We start from the raw sequence: 14,628 nt of genomic DNA, 5'->3' as shown, positions 1-14,628 counted from the left end.
CCTATGTTCAGAAAATGTCCTGTATTATCTTTGTGTGGGTCGTTAAGTTTATTAACAACCAAATTTTATGTAATATTATGTACACAAACTGGTATTTTTGAGCTATTACACATAACATTGCCGATAAAAACATAATTAATCATTTTATCATCATTTTTTTTATTGCTTAAAATATGTAGTGACCTCTTGTTGCATGTTCAATCAACCATATTGTCGATACATCAATGTCAGAGCATAATATTCAAAAGAAATTTCACAAATCCGTTACAAAATTACTTCATGTATGGTTTGAATAAAATTCTTTGGAAAGGATAAAAACAATACTGATTTCAAATTTATACTCGCTCTGTGCATGCAGTCTGTTGTTAGATACAAATTCAAAGACGGTGCAACGAACCTTCAGCGATATTAGCATTACTTTGGAACCCTCTTGGTGATACTAAACCAAAATATTGTAGTAAACTATAAATTTTTATTAGATTTATTTCATGTATTTGCACAGATCCGACAGACGTATCTGGGCAGTACTTATACAGTATAACAAACGTTTCATTTTTGGCATTTAATTATAATATTTGGCCATGTGGGCGCGACTCCTGTTTCAACGGAAACTGTACATATTACTAAACCGCACGCGGGGTTACTACTGCTGTTCAGGCCATGTCATTTTCTTTATTAATATAATATTAAACTATAAAAATGCACTCACACACTCTACGTTTATACTATTATTTCTCTTAAACAATTAGTGTCTCAGTTCAAATCTAAAATGAACAAACTTAACGAATCACTGGGGTTTGGTTTGTTATGCTTATTTATAGCCTTTTTATATTATTCTGCTACTAATTGGTTTAGTTTACACAACATTTTGCTAAACTTTTAGTTTTATACGAGCTCAGCGGACAACAAAACGTTATTTGTCGTCGCGGATTAATTTAACTAAATGATTTTGACTGTTGTTTCACCGTACCACTTCAGCTGAGCCCTTATTTTATGAAAGTCAAGCTTTCTATTCCATTTCATAATATAATAATATCTCTATCAGAATCATCATCGCGCTAACGTTATACGATTCCTTTACAGTTCTGCAACAATCAGCCGGATCATGAGGCTAAGTTGCATATATGTATATAAATTGTGTCGCTTTGTTTAAAGTGTACTGTAATTACATTATCTTCTTCGCAACCCTGTGTTCAACGACGTAGTTAAACATGTAGATACTTAAATTTAAACCTTTCTACATCCTATGTGCCTTCTAACCCTCCGACACATTGGAGATGTAATGTTCTTTTCACTGTTATATGTTCTTCAGTTGTGTTTCGATTTTTTGGTGGTTTGTGTACATTTCTTCCATTTATCGAAAATTTCCATCTTTTGGGGGCCTATACGCTTTGGTTTATTAGTTAATTTTTGCCTCTTTTCGTGGAGCTATAGCATAACATATTTTAGTAATGTAATACGAACATAATGTACTTTCTTCTATGATGTTTGTTTTTCGTGTATGCAGCTCGCAACATATCACAACTAAAAAAATTTGTACAGATTTCTATAAACGCAAACAATCCTTTTCATATCACGCTGGCCACGATTGAATGGTTTTCTGATTTTGGTTTCGCTTTAGAGCCATTTTAATTGTTTTTCTTTTTATAATAAAGCTTTTCTTTGGAGATAACCTTTCTATGAAGGTTGTGTTGGCAATATACAATAATACAGAGGCAATTGTTATCCCACTGTTTCGAAGGATAAATCATTTTGATGAATCTTTCAATCATTCAATCATTCAAACACTGTTACATGTTACATTGCATGTAGATGGAACATTTCCTTTCTCCTTTTATGACTATGCAACCTATCGTTTTCCTGTACGTTTTGTTCCAACGCATAATATTACAAAGTAAATTGTCGTCGTCAAAGTTTTTTACTGCACGTCTATGCAGCAATAAAGCATTTTTTTGTGCAATGATTTCCATGCAGTACGAATTCATTTCATACGATACAAAAATAATAAAGTATAAGCTGTCGCTTTTGAACACTAAATCAGTTTTAAAATATCTTTCATAATATAGAAAGTGGGTAAATGGTTATTCTGCAGTTACGAAAAAGATAAAAGAATAAAACATTCAAACAAGAAAAAATCATAAATATCCTTCTGCAAGCAAATTACATAGAAACTGTTACAGTCAAAACGTAAACTTAGGACTTACTACAGTAAATGTTAAATCTATACACTTTTCCATTTCGAAGTGGGAAATTAAAATAGGACTAAAATGTTTAAACTGATAGGAACCAAGTTAATGGATAGGAAAATGAAAAAACCAAAAAAAAAAAAAAATTAAACCGTTGAATAGCAATAGGATAAGCTCACAAACTATCCATTTGGCATTTTCTGTTCCAACAATTCCTGTTGTACTGTGCAATCAATGACAATAAATCTTATAAACTCACCTTGCTGATCGGTTACGTTTAATCGCTTACAGAATTGCTTTGCCTTGCCAGTGGTGTCACCGTGGAGTTGTGGCGTGTCTTGCGCGATCCCTCACTGTCGAGCTCGGAGGAAGGTGTCGTCGAGTTGCTTAATGCAACTGTTTTGTTAAAATCGATTGTTGCATATCCGAGAGAAGCCTTTTTCGGACTTTCCGGTGGTAGAAGCCCCAAGCTGGTAGGTGGGACATTACCAGCAGTTGCGTTTGCCTGCGTACCGCTACAGAGACCGGTGCCGCAATTAACGCCGGAAACGGACGAGCCACGAAGATCTGTGCCCACGGCGATCGACCCTAGTGCCATGCCACTAGCCGAATTGCACATGCCACCTGTGACAACGTTGTTCAAGTTTACGGCAGTACTGTTGTTATTGTTGTTGTTATTATTATTGAAGTTGGTAGCACTGTTTGCGACACTGCCGATGATCGTGTTGCCATTGGTCGCTGGTCCACCAGGAACTGTACCGGTGGGTGAGAGGATACCGGTTCCATTTGATCCGGCCGGACCGGCTGTACCGCTAATGCTATGTGATGAGTTTGACTGATCGAGATCAAGTACGATATAGTTCACCTTGCGCTGACTCGCCGCCGTTGCGGTCGGTGTGCACGGTTCCGAGTGGTCTAATGGTAGATCAACATTGCTAAAAATATCCGGCTTCGAACATCGACCACGCATTGAAACGGCTTTTAGTTCGGCTAGTTCAAGGTTTTCATAGAATCGGTTTGGATCCATCGAGAACTGACTTGCCGGACCACCCCCGGCACTGTTGAGACGCTGGAACTGTGCAAACATGTTACCGGTTACAATGCTTTGTGATAGCAAAGGCATCCCTGCCCCTCCGACTGCACTAATCGCCGTCATGGACGTTGGAGTGCGCACGTTTTGATACTGACACTCATCGAACGAACCGGTGCTATTATGGCCACCACTGGTGCTGTTGTTGTTGTTGTTGATGTTTGAAATCGAAATGAGACTAGAATTACTTTTGCTGCTGAAGTTGACAGGCTTTTTTGTTTTACCACACCCGGTTGTACCAGCAGCGCCAGCATCCGCACAAGTTATATTTACATTCATGTACAATCGCGCCGGATCGATGGCGTCCGGTGTGGAAGGCTGTTGTTGATCGTATTCTCCACTACCGCAGATGAGCGTATCGTTTGGGCCCGAAGATCCCGTAGCCGGTGTGATATCCGATGTGATAGAGGAGTTTAGCAGCACCGACGCACCCGGGGCCGGCTCCTGCGGAGGTACATCCATCGAGGTTCGAACCAAACCACCGACGAGCGGTGCCACGATCGGAGCCACCACCGGATGATGCACGTGGTGCTGATGCAGCAACAGTTGATGATGCTGATGGTGAAGCGAGGCCATCGACGAGTCTTTCATGGGGAACTCTTGATAGACGTTACTCACGCCTTGATGCACGTTTCCACTGGTGTGCGACGTTGGCAGCGGATTTAGAGTAGTTACTTCCAGTATGTTTGTCATACTGTTTGGCGAACCAGGCGATGTTATGTCGGGACTGATCGGTCCACTGCTTACGGAACTTAACCGTAGCCCTTGCTGAAAGCGGGTCGTGATTGTGTGTGGTTGCCCGGTTCCCGAAGCATTCGAACGATTGGGTGTCGGTTCGAGATAATTGCCCTCCATGGGGAGAGTATCCGTGCTGCGGCTTTGGTTGGAGTTCGAATGTATCGTTCCATTTGGACTGAGCGATTGGCTCGTTGCCATTCCGGTTCGATTCATTACGAACGTACACTGCATCTGCTGACCCTGTCCTCCACCACTGCCGCTGCTTCGCGTAGCCGTGTTGTTTTGTGAAACACTTCGAGCCGCTACGGAAGGCCCGTTAGAAGCTACAGGTATTGGGTACGGATCATTCGGGTTGGTATTTTCATCGCTGTAAATGCGCCCTTGAATGTAAGCCTGTACGGTGTAAAACAGGGCTTCGGCTCGTCGACAACGAAAGGCGTAAATTCCTTCACCAGTAGTACACCGGCGCCCGGCTTCGAAGCTAAACTGATCAACATTGTACCCATAGCGACGCAGGCATTTCAACGGCCACTTTGTTGGTTCCTTACCCTTTCGGTAGAGGGTCAGCTCAACGCGGGTCACTTCCAATTTGCCGCTCCACAGCTCCCTTCCCTCATTGTCGATGTTAATCACGTGAAAGATGTTAGAATGTACGTCCTTGATGTCCTTCTTCGAATTGATGCAACCCATGTCCTAGTCTCCGTTTTGACTACTGAGAATGAGGCTCTGTATATAGGGCTCGTGTTGTTTTTAATGCCACCGGAGAACCATAGATGCGAACAATGCTATTTATCCACTAAACATACACGCACATAATCAGACGACGAAAAGACACCTGCAACGGCGAGGAAAGATTAGCTATTTGCGCTATAACTCGACAATTAAGATTATCACGCAAAAGACCCACCCCTCCTGCATCAATAGACGCGATGACAGTGGAAGTGACTAGAAAAAGGTTCTGCACACTAGTAGCCACTGCCATTAGCACATTTCGGAAATATGCTGCATAGCTGCGATATTGTTGGCTGGTTTCGTACTGTAGAAAGGGCGAGTACCGAAATTCGCAGTTCTTCTTTCATTACTACCGTCTGCCTCCCTCTTTGGTAAAACTTGTCCGCTCGGGTAGTGGGAATGGCAGCTTTATCAAACTTTTGAGGCAAAAATACAGCAGCACGTAAACAAACACAATTTTCTAAGTGGAAAGACGGCACAAGACACCATTTCAAGATTTCGGCTAGTTTTTAGTAATGCAGTGTCCAAATCGAAACAAATTTTCTTCTCTATTGAAATTTGCAGGAAAACAAAGGTTTAGGGAAACGTATTTCTGCTATTGTTGTTTCGTTGCAAAGTCAATGGAAGATGATGTGCACAAAGGATTGAACTGTGGTCATCGCATAAAACATTATTGCCCATCCAAGAGTAGAAAACGTTTGATTGTAAATATTGATGCTTTTTGAAAAACTACATGAACTTCAATCCAAATAGTGTAAATGATGTTTATAGTGTATATTATAAAATGATAAAAACGAACTACACTATATTTTACACATGATTTGTAATAGTATTTAAAATTTAACCAACATTTGGCCAACATTTTAACCAACATTTGGAAAAAGCCTCCAAACTCTCCTACATCAAGCGAAATAAAAAGTAATCGAATGATTTCGGTTTGAATGTTCAGTATTTAAATGGAAAAAAAATTACAATGAGCAAAAAGGAATTGTATCCAAAAGGCCTAGATGCTGGGTGCACTGCACGTTGCAACAAATGTCAAAATATGTTCAATGGGTTGTAGTGGAAAAAGAAAAAAAATTAAATCTATCAAATAATCGGATTGTTTTTCCGTCTTGTTTTGTTTTTTTTTCACGAACATTCGGACGATAATACAGTTTTCGTGATTGAAGGGGAAAGAAACATTTGTGTTGGCGGAAAATTCGGGTTTCCATTCGTGATTCGATTAAGGGTACGTTGATTTCTGCGTGTGAGGTTGATAATCGAAACAGAGACATAAACATGAGCGACCCTCGACCAGACGGGGTGGATCCGTGCGAACCGGGAGCATGTGAGGAAAGTTCCCTGATAACGACTGATTCGTTCGAAGAGTTTTCCCATGAGATAAACAGTCTTCCGGCGGTCCAGGAAAATGTGAACCAGCAACAATTGGAGAGCGACACCAATGAACCAATGACCACTTCAGACGATAAGATATGCGAGGATGATCATGAAAGTGTGTCGAACGATGGCAATATAACCAGGGTGCAAGACGGTATAAGCGCAGATCATCCGGTTGACGGCGCGATGAGTAAATCGAGTTCGTTCAGCAGTGCGAAAAGTAGGGAATTCGATGCTTCGACCACAAGTCTTGCTGAAACGACGGAACCAAGCAGCAGTGGTAATGTAACGGCCGGGGCAGAGCTGGAATCCGGTGACTATCTACACGATGCTGAGTTCCTGAACCGCAAGCGGCATGTTTTCATTTTGAGCACGGCCGGGAAACCAATCTACTCGATGCATGGCAATGAGGATAAGTTGGCCACCTTGTTCGGGGTGATGCAGGCGTTAGTTAGTTTTATCCAAAGTGGCAACGATACGATCAAATCGATTCATGCCGCCGGTGTAAAGTTCGTATTTTTGGTCAAGTCACCCCTTATATTGGTTGCGGTCTCGAGGACATCGCATAGCGTGCAGCAAATACAGTTACAATTAACGTAAGCTTACACGAAAGCGCCATATGCGCGTATTATGTAAAGAGTTATCGTATTTTTAACTGGTTCTTCTTTTTCTTCCTTCCAGTGACGTGTACAACCAAATTCTCTCCACGCTTACGCTTAGTCATATGATAAAAACGTTTGAAAGGCGAAAAAATTTCGATCTTCGTCGGTTGCTGGCGGGAAGCGAACGGTTGATCGATCACCTACTGGTCAGTGATAAGTGCGATCGGAAACTAGTGTCAAACAATCCGTTTAGCTTTATGACACACTCGGTGCGTATATTGCCATTGCAACCATCTGTGCGGGAAACGATCGTTTCCGCCATCCAGAGCAACTGTGGCAAGATCAAGAACCTGGTGTTTGCAGTATTAATTGCCAACAACAAGTTGATTGCGCTCGTGCGCATGAAGAAGTATTTTATCCATCCGGCCGATTTGCGGCTCATCTTTAACCTAATCGAATGTTCCGAGAGCTTCAAGTCGGCGGAAAGCTGGACACCACTGTGTCTACCAAAGTTTGATTCTAGTGGGTTTCTGCATGCGCACGTTTCGTACCTTGCTGAAGACTGTCAGGCCTGTCTTTTGTTGCTATCGATAGAGCGGGATGTCTTCTACACACTGTCCGAGGCCAAGCGAAAAATCACCGAGGTAGTGGGACTTTCTTATCATTGTACCATTGCTGCTAGTTGGTAATATTCTTCTCGTGCATATTTCTCTCTATTCAGAAATTACGTCGAAGCAACTGTCTGGAAGCAATCAACGATGCAATCAATAACAAAGGAATAAAGTTGTTAAACATTGGCATTCCGGAGATACGACACTTTCTGTACAAAAGCAAATCGAACGCGCAGCTACTCTGCTCCGAACTTACGGTACCGTATTCCAGCGGAGAACAGTTCAAACGTCTGGAGGGAATGTACTTTCAGCTGCATCATCGCATACACAATTCCGGTCGACCAGTGAAGTTGATCTACCAGATGAAGGAAAAGGAAGTGTTGCTTGCATGGGTAATTATAATCTTCCCAGCGTGATTGTTTTATGAAACAAATGCGAATTAATATATCCCTCTTTCGAACGTTTTTCCAGGTGACGCAAGCATATGAACTGTTTGTAACGTTTGAACCGACTGTTGAGAAGAACGAAGTCATCAGTCTCGTAAATAAGTTGCTAAAGTGGATCAAGAAGGAGGAAAACAGCCTGTTTATACTTTCTGCGCCAACGTTCTAGGAGTCACTGTCTCTGTCGCCACTGTTGCAATTCTTTTCGTTCTCACAAACAAGCTGGCCGACAGAGATGGCATCGTGCACGCAGGAATGAATTTTCCACCCCCGGTTAGTTATTCACCCTCCTCTTATACTATTATGTACGATTTCAAAGTGATGGTGGTTGGTGTCTGGTGCAACGTACTTTACTTCCGCTATCGTGAGGAAAAGAAGCAAGTTCGCAGCTGTAGGTGATATATACAAGTATAATGAGAAGTGTAGAAAGATAGGGAAGAAGTGGGTAGAAGTCAACATCAACTGCAGAGCAATTAAATTGAACCTATTTTGTAAATATTTATTTATAAAATAAGCTATACATGTATAACATCTTGGCATTCCGTTTCGGACCGGACCAACCATGTGTTGGTATGTTAACAATCAATTTCTGTTTATTGTGCCTACGACGGGATAGCGTTGTTTAATTGTTGAACAAATTAGGATAAATCAATCGGAGTAAACTAATTGCACCATATACAGCTGTATCGGGTCTGTCAATGGCCGTAAATGACTAATACCAAAATGTAAAAAAAGACGAAACCAACTTAGAATAATGAAATGCAAGCGTAACGTAACGACTAAATACTCTGTAAGAGAAACCAAACGTTAGCATTTTCGACCTTTTTGTGAGTTCATTGAAGTGAAATATAAAAAAGACAAACCAATACTAAATAAAGTGGAAACTGATTATCTAAAAGGAGTGATTCCCTACCGCAGTTTACTTCTCAATGTCTTAATTTTTTAAGTATATTTAGGTCATAGGAAGAATACGACTTACCACTCAACCAAAACAATTAATTGGGTCAAAAAGAGAGCGTGATCGGGAAATGATCAGTGAAATTGGATCCAGGAAAACTCTATCATCGTCTCCCCGTGATTCATAGGATCATAGATTCGGGATAATGTATTATTATCCCAAATGCTTTGTGACCGTTGATCACATAAACTGAGGCAAAGACATAGACCCAAAAGTTCAGATTTCGAAATGCTGTGTACCAGAATTCCTATTCCTATCTGGGTACAGTGAAATTCGTACAAACATTTTGTGGGAAGCTATGAAATCCGGATGGGAGTCTTCGGAGTAAAAGTTTGAACCAAGTTTGGTTAGGATGATCACATAAGGCCGACCCCCTGTTGTATCAAGATCATGAGTTTTATATACCTGACAGCCAAAGCCAAGTAATACAATGTTGTGGCATGATAAACCTTCGGATGTACTCACCGGTGATCACCCTTTGTCGTTCCCTGTGCAGGTTTTCTTCTTGTAAAATCTAAAAAAAGAAACCTTGTTTCGGACAACGCATACAAAGTATTAAAATCAACAGCTGACTTTGCAAATTAACTGTTTTTACTTTCATACATTGATCGTTTCTTATGGTCTGGAATTTGTCTCTTTATTTCGCGTTTGTTTTATGTTTTGTCTTGATTTACTTGCACTAAGGTTTTTCGCAATACACATTTTGTTTTATTATCAGTTTGTTCTGTTCCACATCTTCTACACCTGGCCCTTTTCGGGTCTGGCATTCCTTCACTACGTTCTTTCGTTTGCTGTAAATCGCTTTAAATATTGAAGTTCATTACATGCTGCCTACTCTATGCAGAGGGCGTGTTGTGTAGGGGTTTTTTTTACCACAAAGAACTGAATATTTTTTTCCTAGCGTTTCGGTAACGTCGACGGCCGTGCTTAAGAACAGCATCATGATGGGAGCATTGGTCGAAAGTAAATTTTAGATGGTTAGCAGTGATTCGTTGGCCTGTATTTTTTATGCAGTAATATGATGTGTTGTAAAAGATAAAAATGATATTTTTCTGTTTTTAATAATTGTGTTGATTCTCATATTGCATTGTTAGTTTTTCTTTAAATTAGATTTGTTTTTAGCAAACATTTGTAAATCATTTATTATTTTCCGATTATGAAAACTATAGCAAAATCAATCGTAATCATTCTTTCGCAAAATCAATCGTAATTTTTCGTGATATCTGTCTACTTCATATAGTAAGTGGAGAGTGGTCTGCGAATGGTTGTGAAGTGAATGAAATCTAATATTTTTAACCAATGAGAATTCGTATTCGTACCGTACGTTACACCACAATACTCCTTACATCAGTACACGTGGTAAGTGGGAATTGGTTTTGTTTTAGTGTTGATGTTATCTACTTATACGGGGTATATCCTTCTATTTTTCCTCGGTAAGAACTAGTAGATACAGTAAAATTGTTTTAGGTGGATAGTTTCATTTCGTCATATTTCTGCTTCTTCACCGTTGTAGGACGTCTTTTTTTTAGCCTTCACTACGCTATTCTGTTCTGGCATTTAGCTATATCTGTTGTTATATTTTTTTTCTTCAAATAATTCTCTAATCATCACCCAACTTCCCTACGAGCTCAGGCTAATGCTACGGCTTCGTTCACTTACTAGCAAACTTGTCTGCAGTCCGTTCTTCTTATAGACACAATGTTAAACATTTCATAATACGTCTTATAATGACAGTTATAGTAGTGTTAGGATCCACTTAACGATAGTAAGATATATTCCGTGTGAGTAAACGAACTAATCGTATCTGTTTCGTCTCGTATATAATACCGCTATATACCTTTCCGTCCCTAATCGACTACTGTTCGATGGCCTCGCTCAGTGTGCTTTGCCCGTCCCAAACTGCTTATCTGGCCGTCTGGCAGGAAGACAATTTGCAAAGGGGATTCACCACATCCGAGCACTAGGCGCATCAAATGTTCATCTTTCGGAGTTGGCGTTTGGTTACACATTTCTTCACTTGCCAGAACCAATCTCCCGCCTGTTACGGGTAGAGAACGGTTGGGCGAAGAAATTCGAATCTTGAAATGAAAATCAATATTGGCAAATGTTGTAAAAACAAAAACGCAACAAACGTTAGTCATTTTGTTTTTTTTTTCTAAAGAACGAAGCAATGATTATTTTTTACATCTGAACCTGACAATATGCCCTTAATGGTATGTAATATAATTAGCTTGTGTTCGTTTTGGTTGTTGTTACACTCGTCTTTGCACATCTTCTAAACACCTGCTTGCACACGGCCACAAGGAATTGGACTGTCGTTAGTACTTAGCAAATTCTAGTGTAAATTTTTACTATACTGGCAGCCTTAAACGCTTTTGGCGCTTTACATTGAGTTACCCGATGCAATGTTTTGGTTCCATCGGCCCTCACCGACATTGACCTTTTTGCGCAAAACGTTCGTGTAGTTCGTAAGTTGTTGTTTTGGATTATCTATTTGATTAAGCTCATGATAATGGGATGCTGTAATACGGTTTATTTGTGTTGATAATAATCTTTAATATTTTCTTACCTGCTATTATGTTACAAATACGTCAACGTTTTTCCGGGTTTGGCAGATGGGGTCGAGGCATTTTTTTACCTTGCTACACCCGCTTGCACATGTATCCATCTAAGACATATTCAATAGAATGGCATTGTCTTTGTTTTTTTTTTCTCTACGTAATTCTACTTATGTACTTTGCGCTTTTTTCTTCTTTTTTTATTTTCACTTACATTCTAATTCATTCGCTTTGCGGTATCCCTCGACCTTGATTTATAATTTATGTATCTTTATATGTCTTCTCCACCATTTAACGTTCAACGAGGTTGGTAGCCAATGTAGGCCAACAACCAATAACCGTTACCTCAGCTTTGAACAATGTGGGTTTATTTTTTTTCATTTTCAAAATGACGGTGTTCATTTACGCTGATTTTAATCGTTTTTTTTGCTAGGCGTGCCTGGTCACGGTAGCTGTTGCTCCGGAAGGTAATCTATTAAAATTGTTGAGTGTGTGTAATTTGTATATACGTTTCGGGCCTTTTTTGTTCTATATATACATACTTAGCAGCAGGTTGTTTTTTTGTTGAGGATTTTTCATAAATACTATCAGCTGGGTGGGGAAAATATTTCAACTCAATTGTACCTGGATGCAATAATGCTGGTGAGTTGATCATCTTCATGTTTTTTTCTCATTTTATTATCGTCTCTGTTCACACATGCTTGTACTTGTTCCCAGTTGATATTGTTCGCACAAAGCTTGCGTATGCGTACGATAGTTTGAAGATAGTTTTACGGGAATTGAAGGAGAATTTCATACTTTGTACCACATGCTTCGTTCTACTACTGTTGGTTCACATAGATTGTTTAAAATCTGGTTTTCTTAAATAGATTCTGTCGAGATGATATGGATGCATAAGTGAAACAAAAAAAACCAAGAATAGTTGAAAAAGTTTAGCAGTATCATTGCAATTTCCGCCAACCATCATGCAATCGATGGAAGAGCAATTTGAATGCTAGCAGCATCCAAAAGCGTAACACTTTAGAAATAACACAACATATGTACGATCATGGTGTGAACACAGGACTCTGGATATGCTGTATCCGTTTTTGCTTTTTGTTTTGTTTGTTTACTGTCTTTTGGTCTCCACAATGCTAAACTAACGTTGTATAATATCGAGTTTGATAGAAGGAAATAATTCTAGTCACTTTGCTAGAAGTTGGCATCCTACTTTAGCACGTCCACGGCTGTCAAGCGTAGCATTAGCTGACTGCGGGAACGTGTCCCGACGGAAACTGCCTACGGTTGGAATTTGCATTTGAGATTCACTGTTCGCTGGACACAGGATGTACTCGCAAACAACAACTGCTGCATCCGATCATTCTCGATACTAGCGACTGAGTACAGCAAGGAGAGAGCCAGGATTTGTAGGGCAAGCAGAAGCGAGATGATGGGAGGCTGTGCTATCCATTCGCAAGGGACCGGTTATAGCCAGTCGATGGTTCAAAAATTGTACTCCTTGTAGCGCGATCGGCCGCCTGACTGTTGCGGTTGCGCCCCGGTCGACGATGGCTATTTGGAGCTGGAGATGCCGGAAATCTCGCCAGTTCCGGTACCGGTATCGGTTGGGCCCTCGACACTGCACACGCTGTCCTCGGGCGTACGGGACGGTTCGGCTTCGGTCACTTCAACCTCGCTCACCGCTGGACGATTGTTGCGGTGTTTAGCGCTCAGTGCCTGTGGAGTATTGGAGTTTCGGAGATGGTGTTGCGGTTGGGGGGAGTATTTGAAAGGTGAGAAGAAAGAAAAACCAGACAGTTTGTGAAGCTCTAGTCTTTTCGAAATTGACTTGTTGAAATTGGTTTTGTCTTTCGACCCAACGATCGAAAAATGGAAGAACTCGGAACGCTGTTATAATAGCGTTATGTTCTTTTGCGCCATTTAAGACTATTTGAACGTTGTAGCATCGTTGCAAAAGCGTGCCAAAGCATGTGTTTGAATTTTCAAACGTACGTCTAACTATTATAAAAGGAAGCAAATAGCTAAGCAATGAAGCAAGTAAAACATGGTTGTGAAAAATATTTGAAATCTGAAGCCGAATTTGTCTTTCTTAACCTTTTGCCAAAACGAGTACAAACTGTAAATTTTTCTTTAATTCACAATAACACGCATAAAAAATACTAATGGTTTAGCATCCCATACCTGATAACATTTGCAAAAATGTAATGGCACACTAAGCTTAGTTTCATCCCCTATCTGGATTGTGGACTATTTGATCCACAACCTTCGATATATTTGTCCGAACGCCAAAATACAAGATCATGGGATTGTCTATTTTTTACCAACTCTTAACAGGCATTTTCTGGTAAGGAACAAGTTATTTCAATGAAGAAAATGTTGAAGCTTTCCATCTTTTACGGCAGAAAATTAATTGGTATGAAATTATTGATTGTAACGAGCCGGGAAAGATGTATAGCCCTTTTCCCAAGATCTTCTCGCCTTGACTGATGGCTCCGGTAGTAAAACCTTCACTCACTAGCAATGGAGGAGGAAGTGTACAAAGCAAAAAGAAAAAAGAAATCGCATGAATTACTCAATCAATTTCCTGCACCCTTTTTGTCTTTCAATAAAAACCCCCTCGTTACCGCTATGGCGCTATCACCTACATTATCACCCCGTTCCGCGTCCCCTTTGCTATCCTTCATGGGAGAGCAACAGCAGGAACCAACAAAAAAAAACTATATAAATAATTGAGGTCAACAATGGAATGCCTATAAATTTCTGTACAACGCATCGCAAACACGATGGCGGTGGTAGAACCATCCATCGATCTTGTGCTCAATCGGAGACCCAGGATGATAAAGTGATGTTTTCAACTTCACCAAACCTATCCTCGGTGCTGTGCGGAACGTGCTTGAGCATCGATGAAAAATGGCACTTTCCGGCGCACTGTAAAGGTTAATGACGGGTAGGAAAACGGGCCAGGTGCCCCCCCCCCGGGATAGTGTGCTCGAGTGTTGGTTTCGTTTGACAGTTACGCACTACTAATTGTCAATTGCGAGCACGATCGAGTCGTTTCAAGTATGGGGTTTTGAACGCTTGCTGAAAGGGACAGAATTCCACCCTTGGCGGATGTGCACATGTGAGGTGTCTTCGGCACTTTGGCGCAGGAGATGAAACAACCCATTGTACTTGCGAATGGGATTTGCTCCTTACCAATCGGGGTTTCCCGATTGTTCAGGTGGAAAAATAAAGCGAACGCACATATCAGCTGAAACCTGAGTCCTGCTACGAGTGGGTGACGATTTACAGGATCAGGCTGTCAATATTAATTCCACCGGTGCACGGTTA

The 14,628-nt window shown here is 40.7% G+C and overlaps 3 protein-coding genes across 11 annotated transcripts in view; 1 reads left to right on the top strand and 2 right to left on the bottom strand.

Annotated features, from left to right (window-relative positions):
• Window positions 1-458: 458 nt before the first annotated feature.
• Window positions 459-5,409, bottom strand: LOC125766119 (putative uncharacterized protein DDB_G0277255). The gene is made up of 2 exons (XM_049431790.1): window positions 4,922-5,409; window positions 459-4,849 (listed from the first exon to the last, which is right to left on the bottom strand). Exon 2 carries the CDS (start codon window positions 4,702-4,704, stop codon window positions 2,464-2,466), a length of 2,241 nt encoding a protein of 746 aa, XP_049287747.1. The 5' UTR covers window positions 4,705-4,849; window positions 4,922-5,409; the 3' UTR covers window positions 459-2,463.
• Window positions 5,410-5,792: 383 nt separating this feature from the next.
• On the top strand, window positions 5,793-8,680 carry LOC125766124 (vacuolar fusion protein MON1 homolog A). Its single transcript, XM_049431798.1, has 4 exons — window positions 5,793-6,722; window positions 6,808-7,372; window positions 7,450-7,731; window positions 7,811-8,680. Exons 1-4 carry the CDS (start codon window positions 6,028-6,030, stop codon window positions 7,949-7,951), a joined length of 1,683 nt encoding a protein of 560 aa, XP_049287755.1. The 5' UTR covers window positions 5,793-6,027; the 3' UTR covers window positions 7,952-8,680.
• Window positions 8,681-9,309: 629 nt separating this feature from the next.
• LOC125766116 (probable G-protein coupled receptor 158) overlaps window positions 9,310-14,628 on the bottom strand; it is a 58,207-nt gene continuing 52,888 nt past the window's right edge. For 8 of the 9 annotated variants that reach the window (XM_049431784.1, XM_049431780.1, XM_049431782.1 and 5 more), the window contains one exon: window positions 9,310-13,014. In XM_049431784.1, the coding sequence (XP_049287741.1) occupies window positions 12,850-13,014 (165 nt within the window). In that variant the 3' untranslated portion in view covers window positions 9,310-12,849. The remainder of the gene's footprint in view (window positions 13,015-14,628) is intronic. The other variant, XM_049431783.1, reaches the window with a different exon arrangement.

Source organism: Anopheles funestus, chromosome 2RL (assembly GCF_943734845.2).
Source record: "Anopheles funestus chromosome 2RL, idAnoFuneDA-416_04, whole genome shotgun sequence".
Classification (NCBI taxonomy): Eukaryota; Metazoa; Arthropoda; class Insecta; order Diptera; family Culicidae; genus Anopheles; species Anopheles funestus.
The sequence above is the reverse complement of the archived record's forward strand: the minus strand, read 5'-3'. Positions and strand labels throughout refer to the sequence as shown.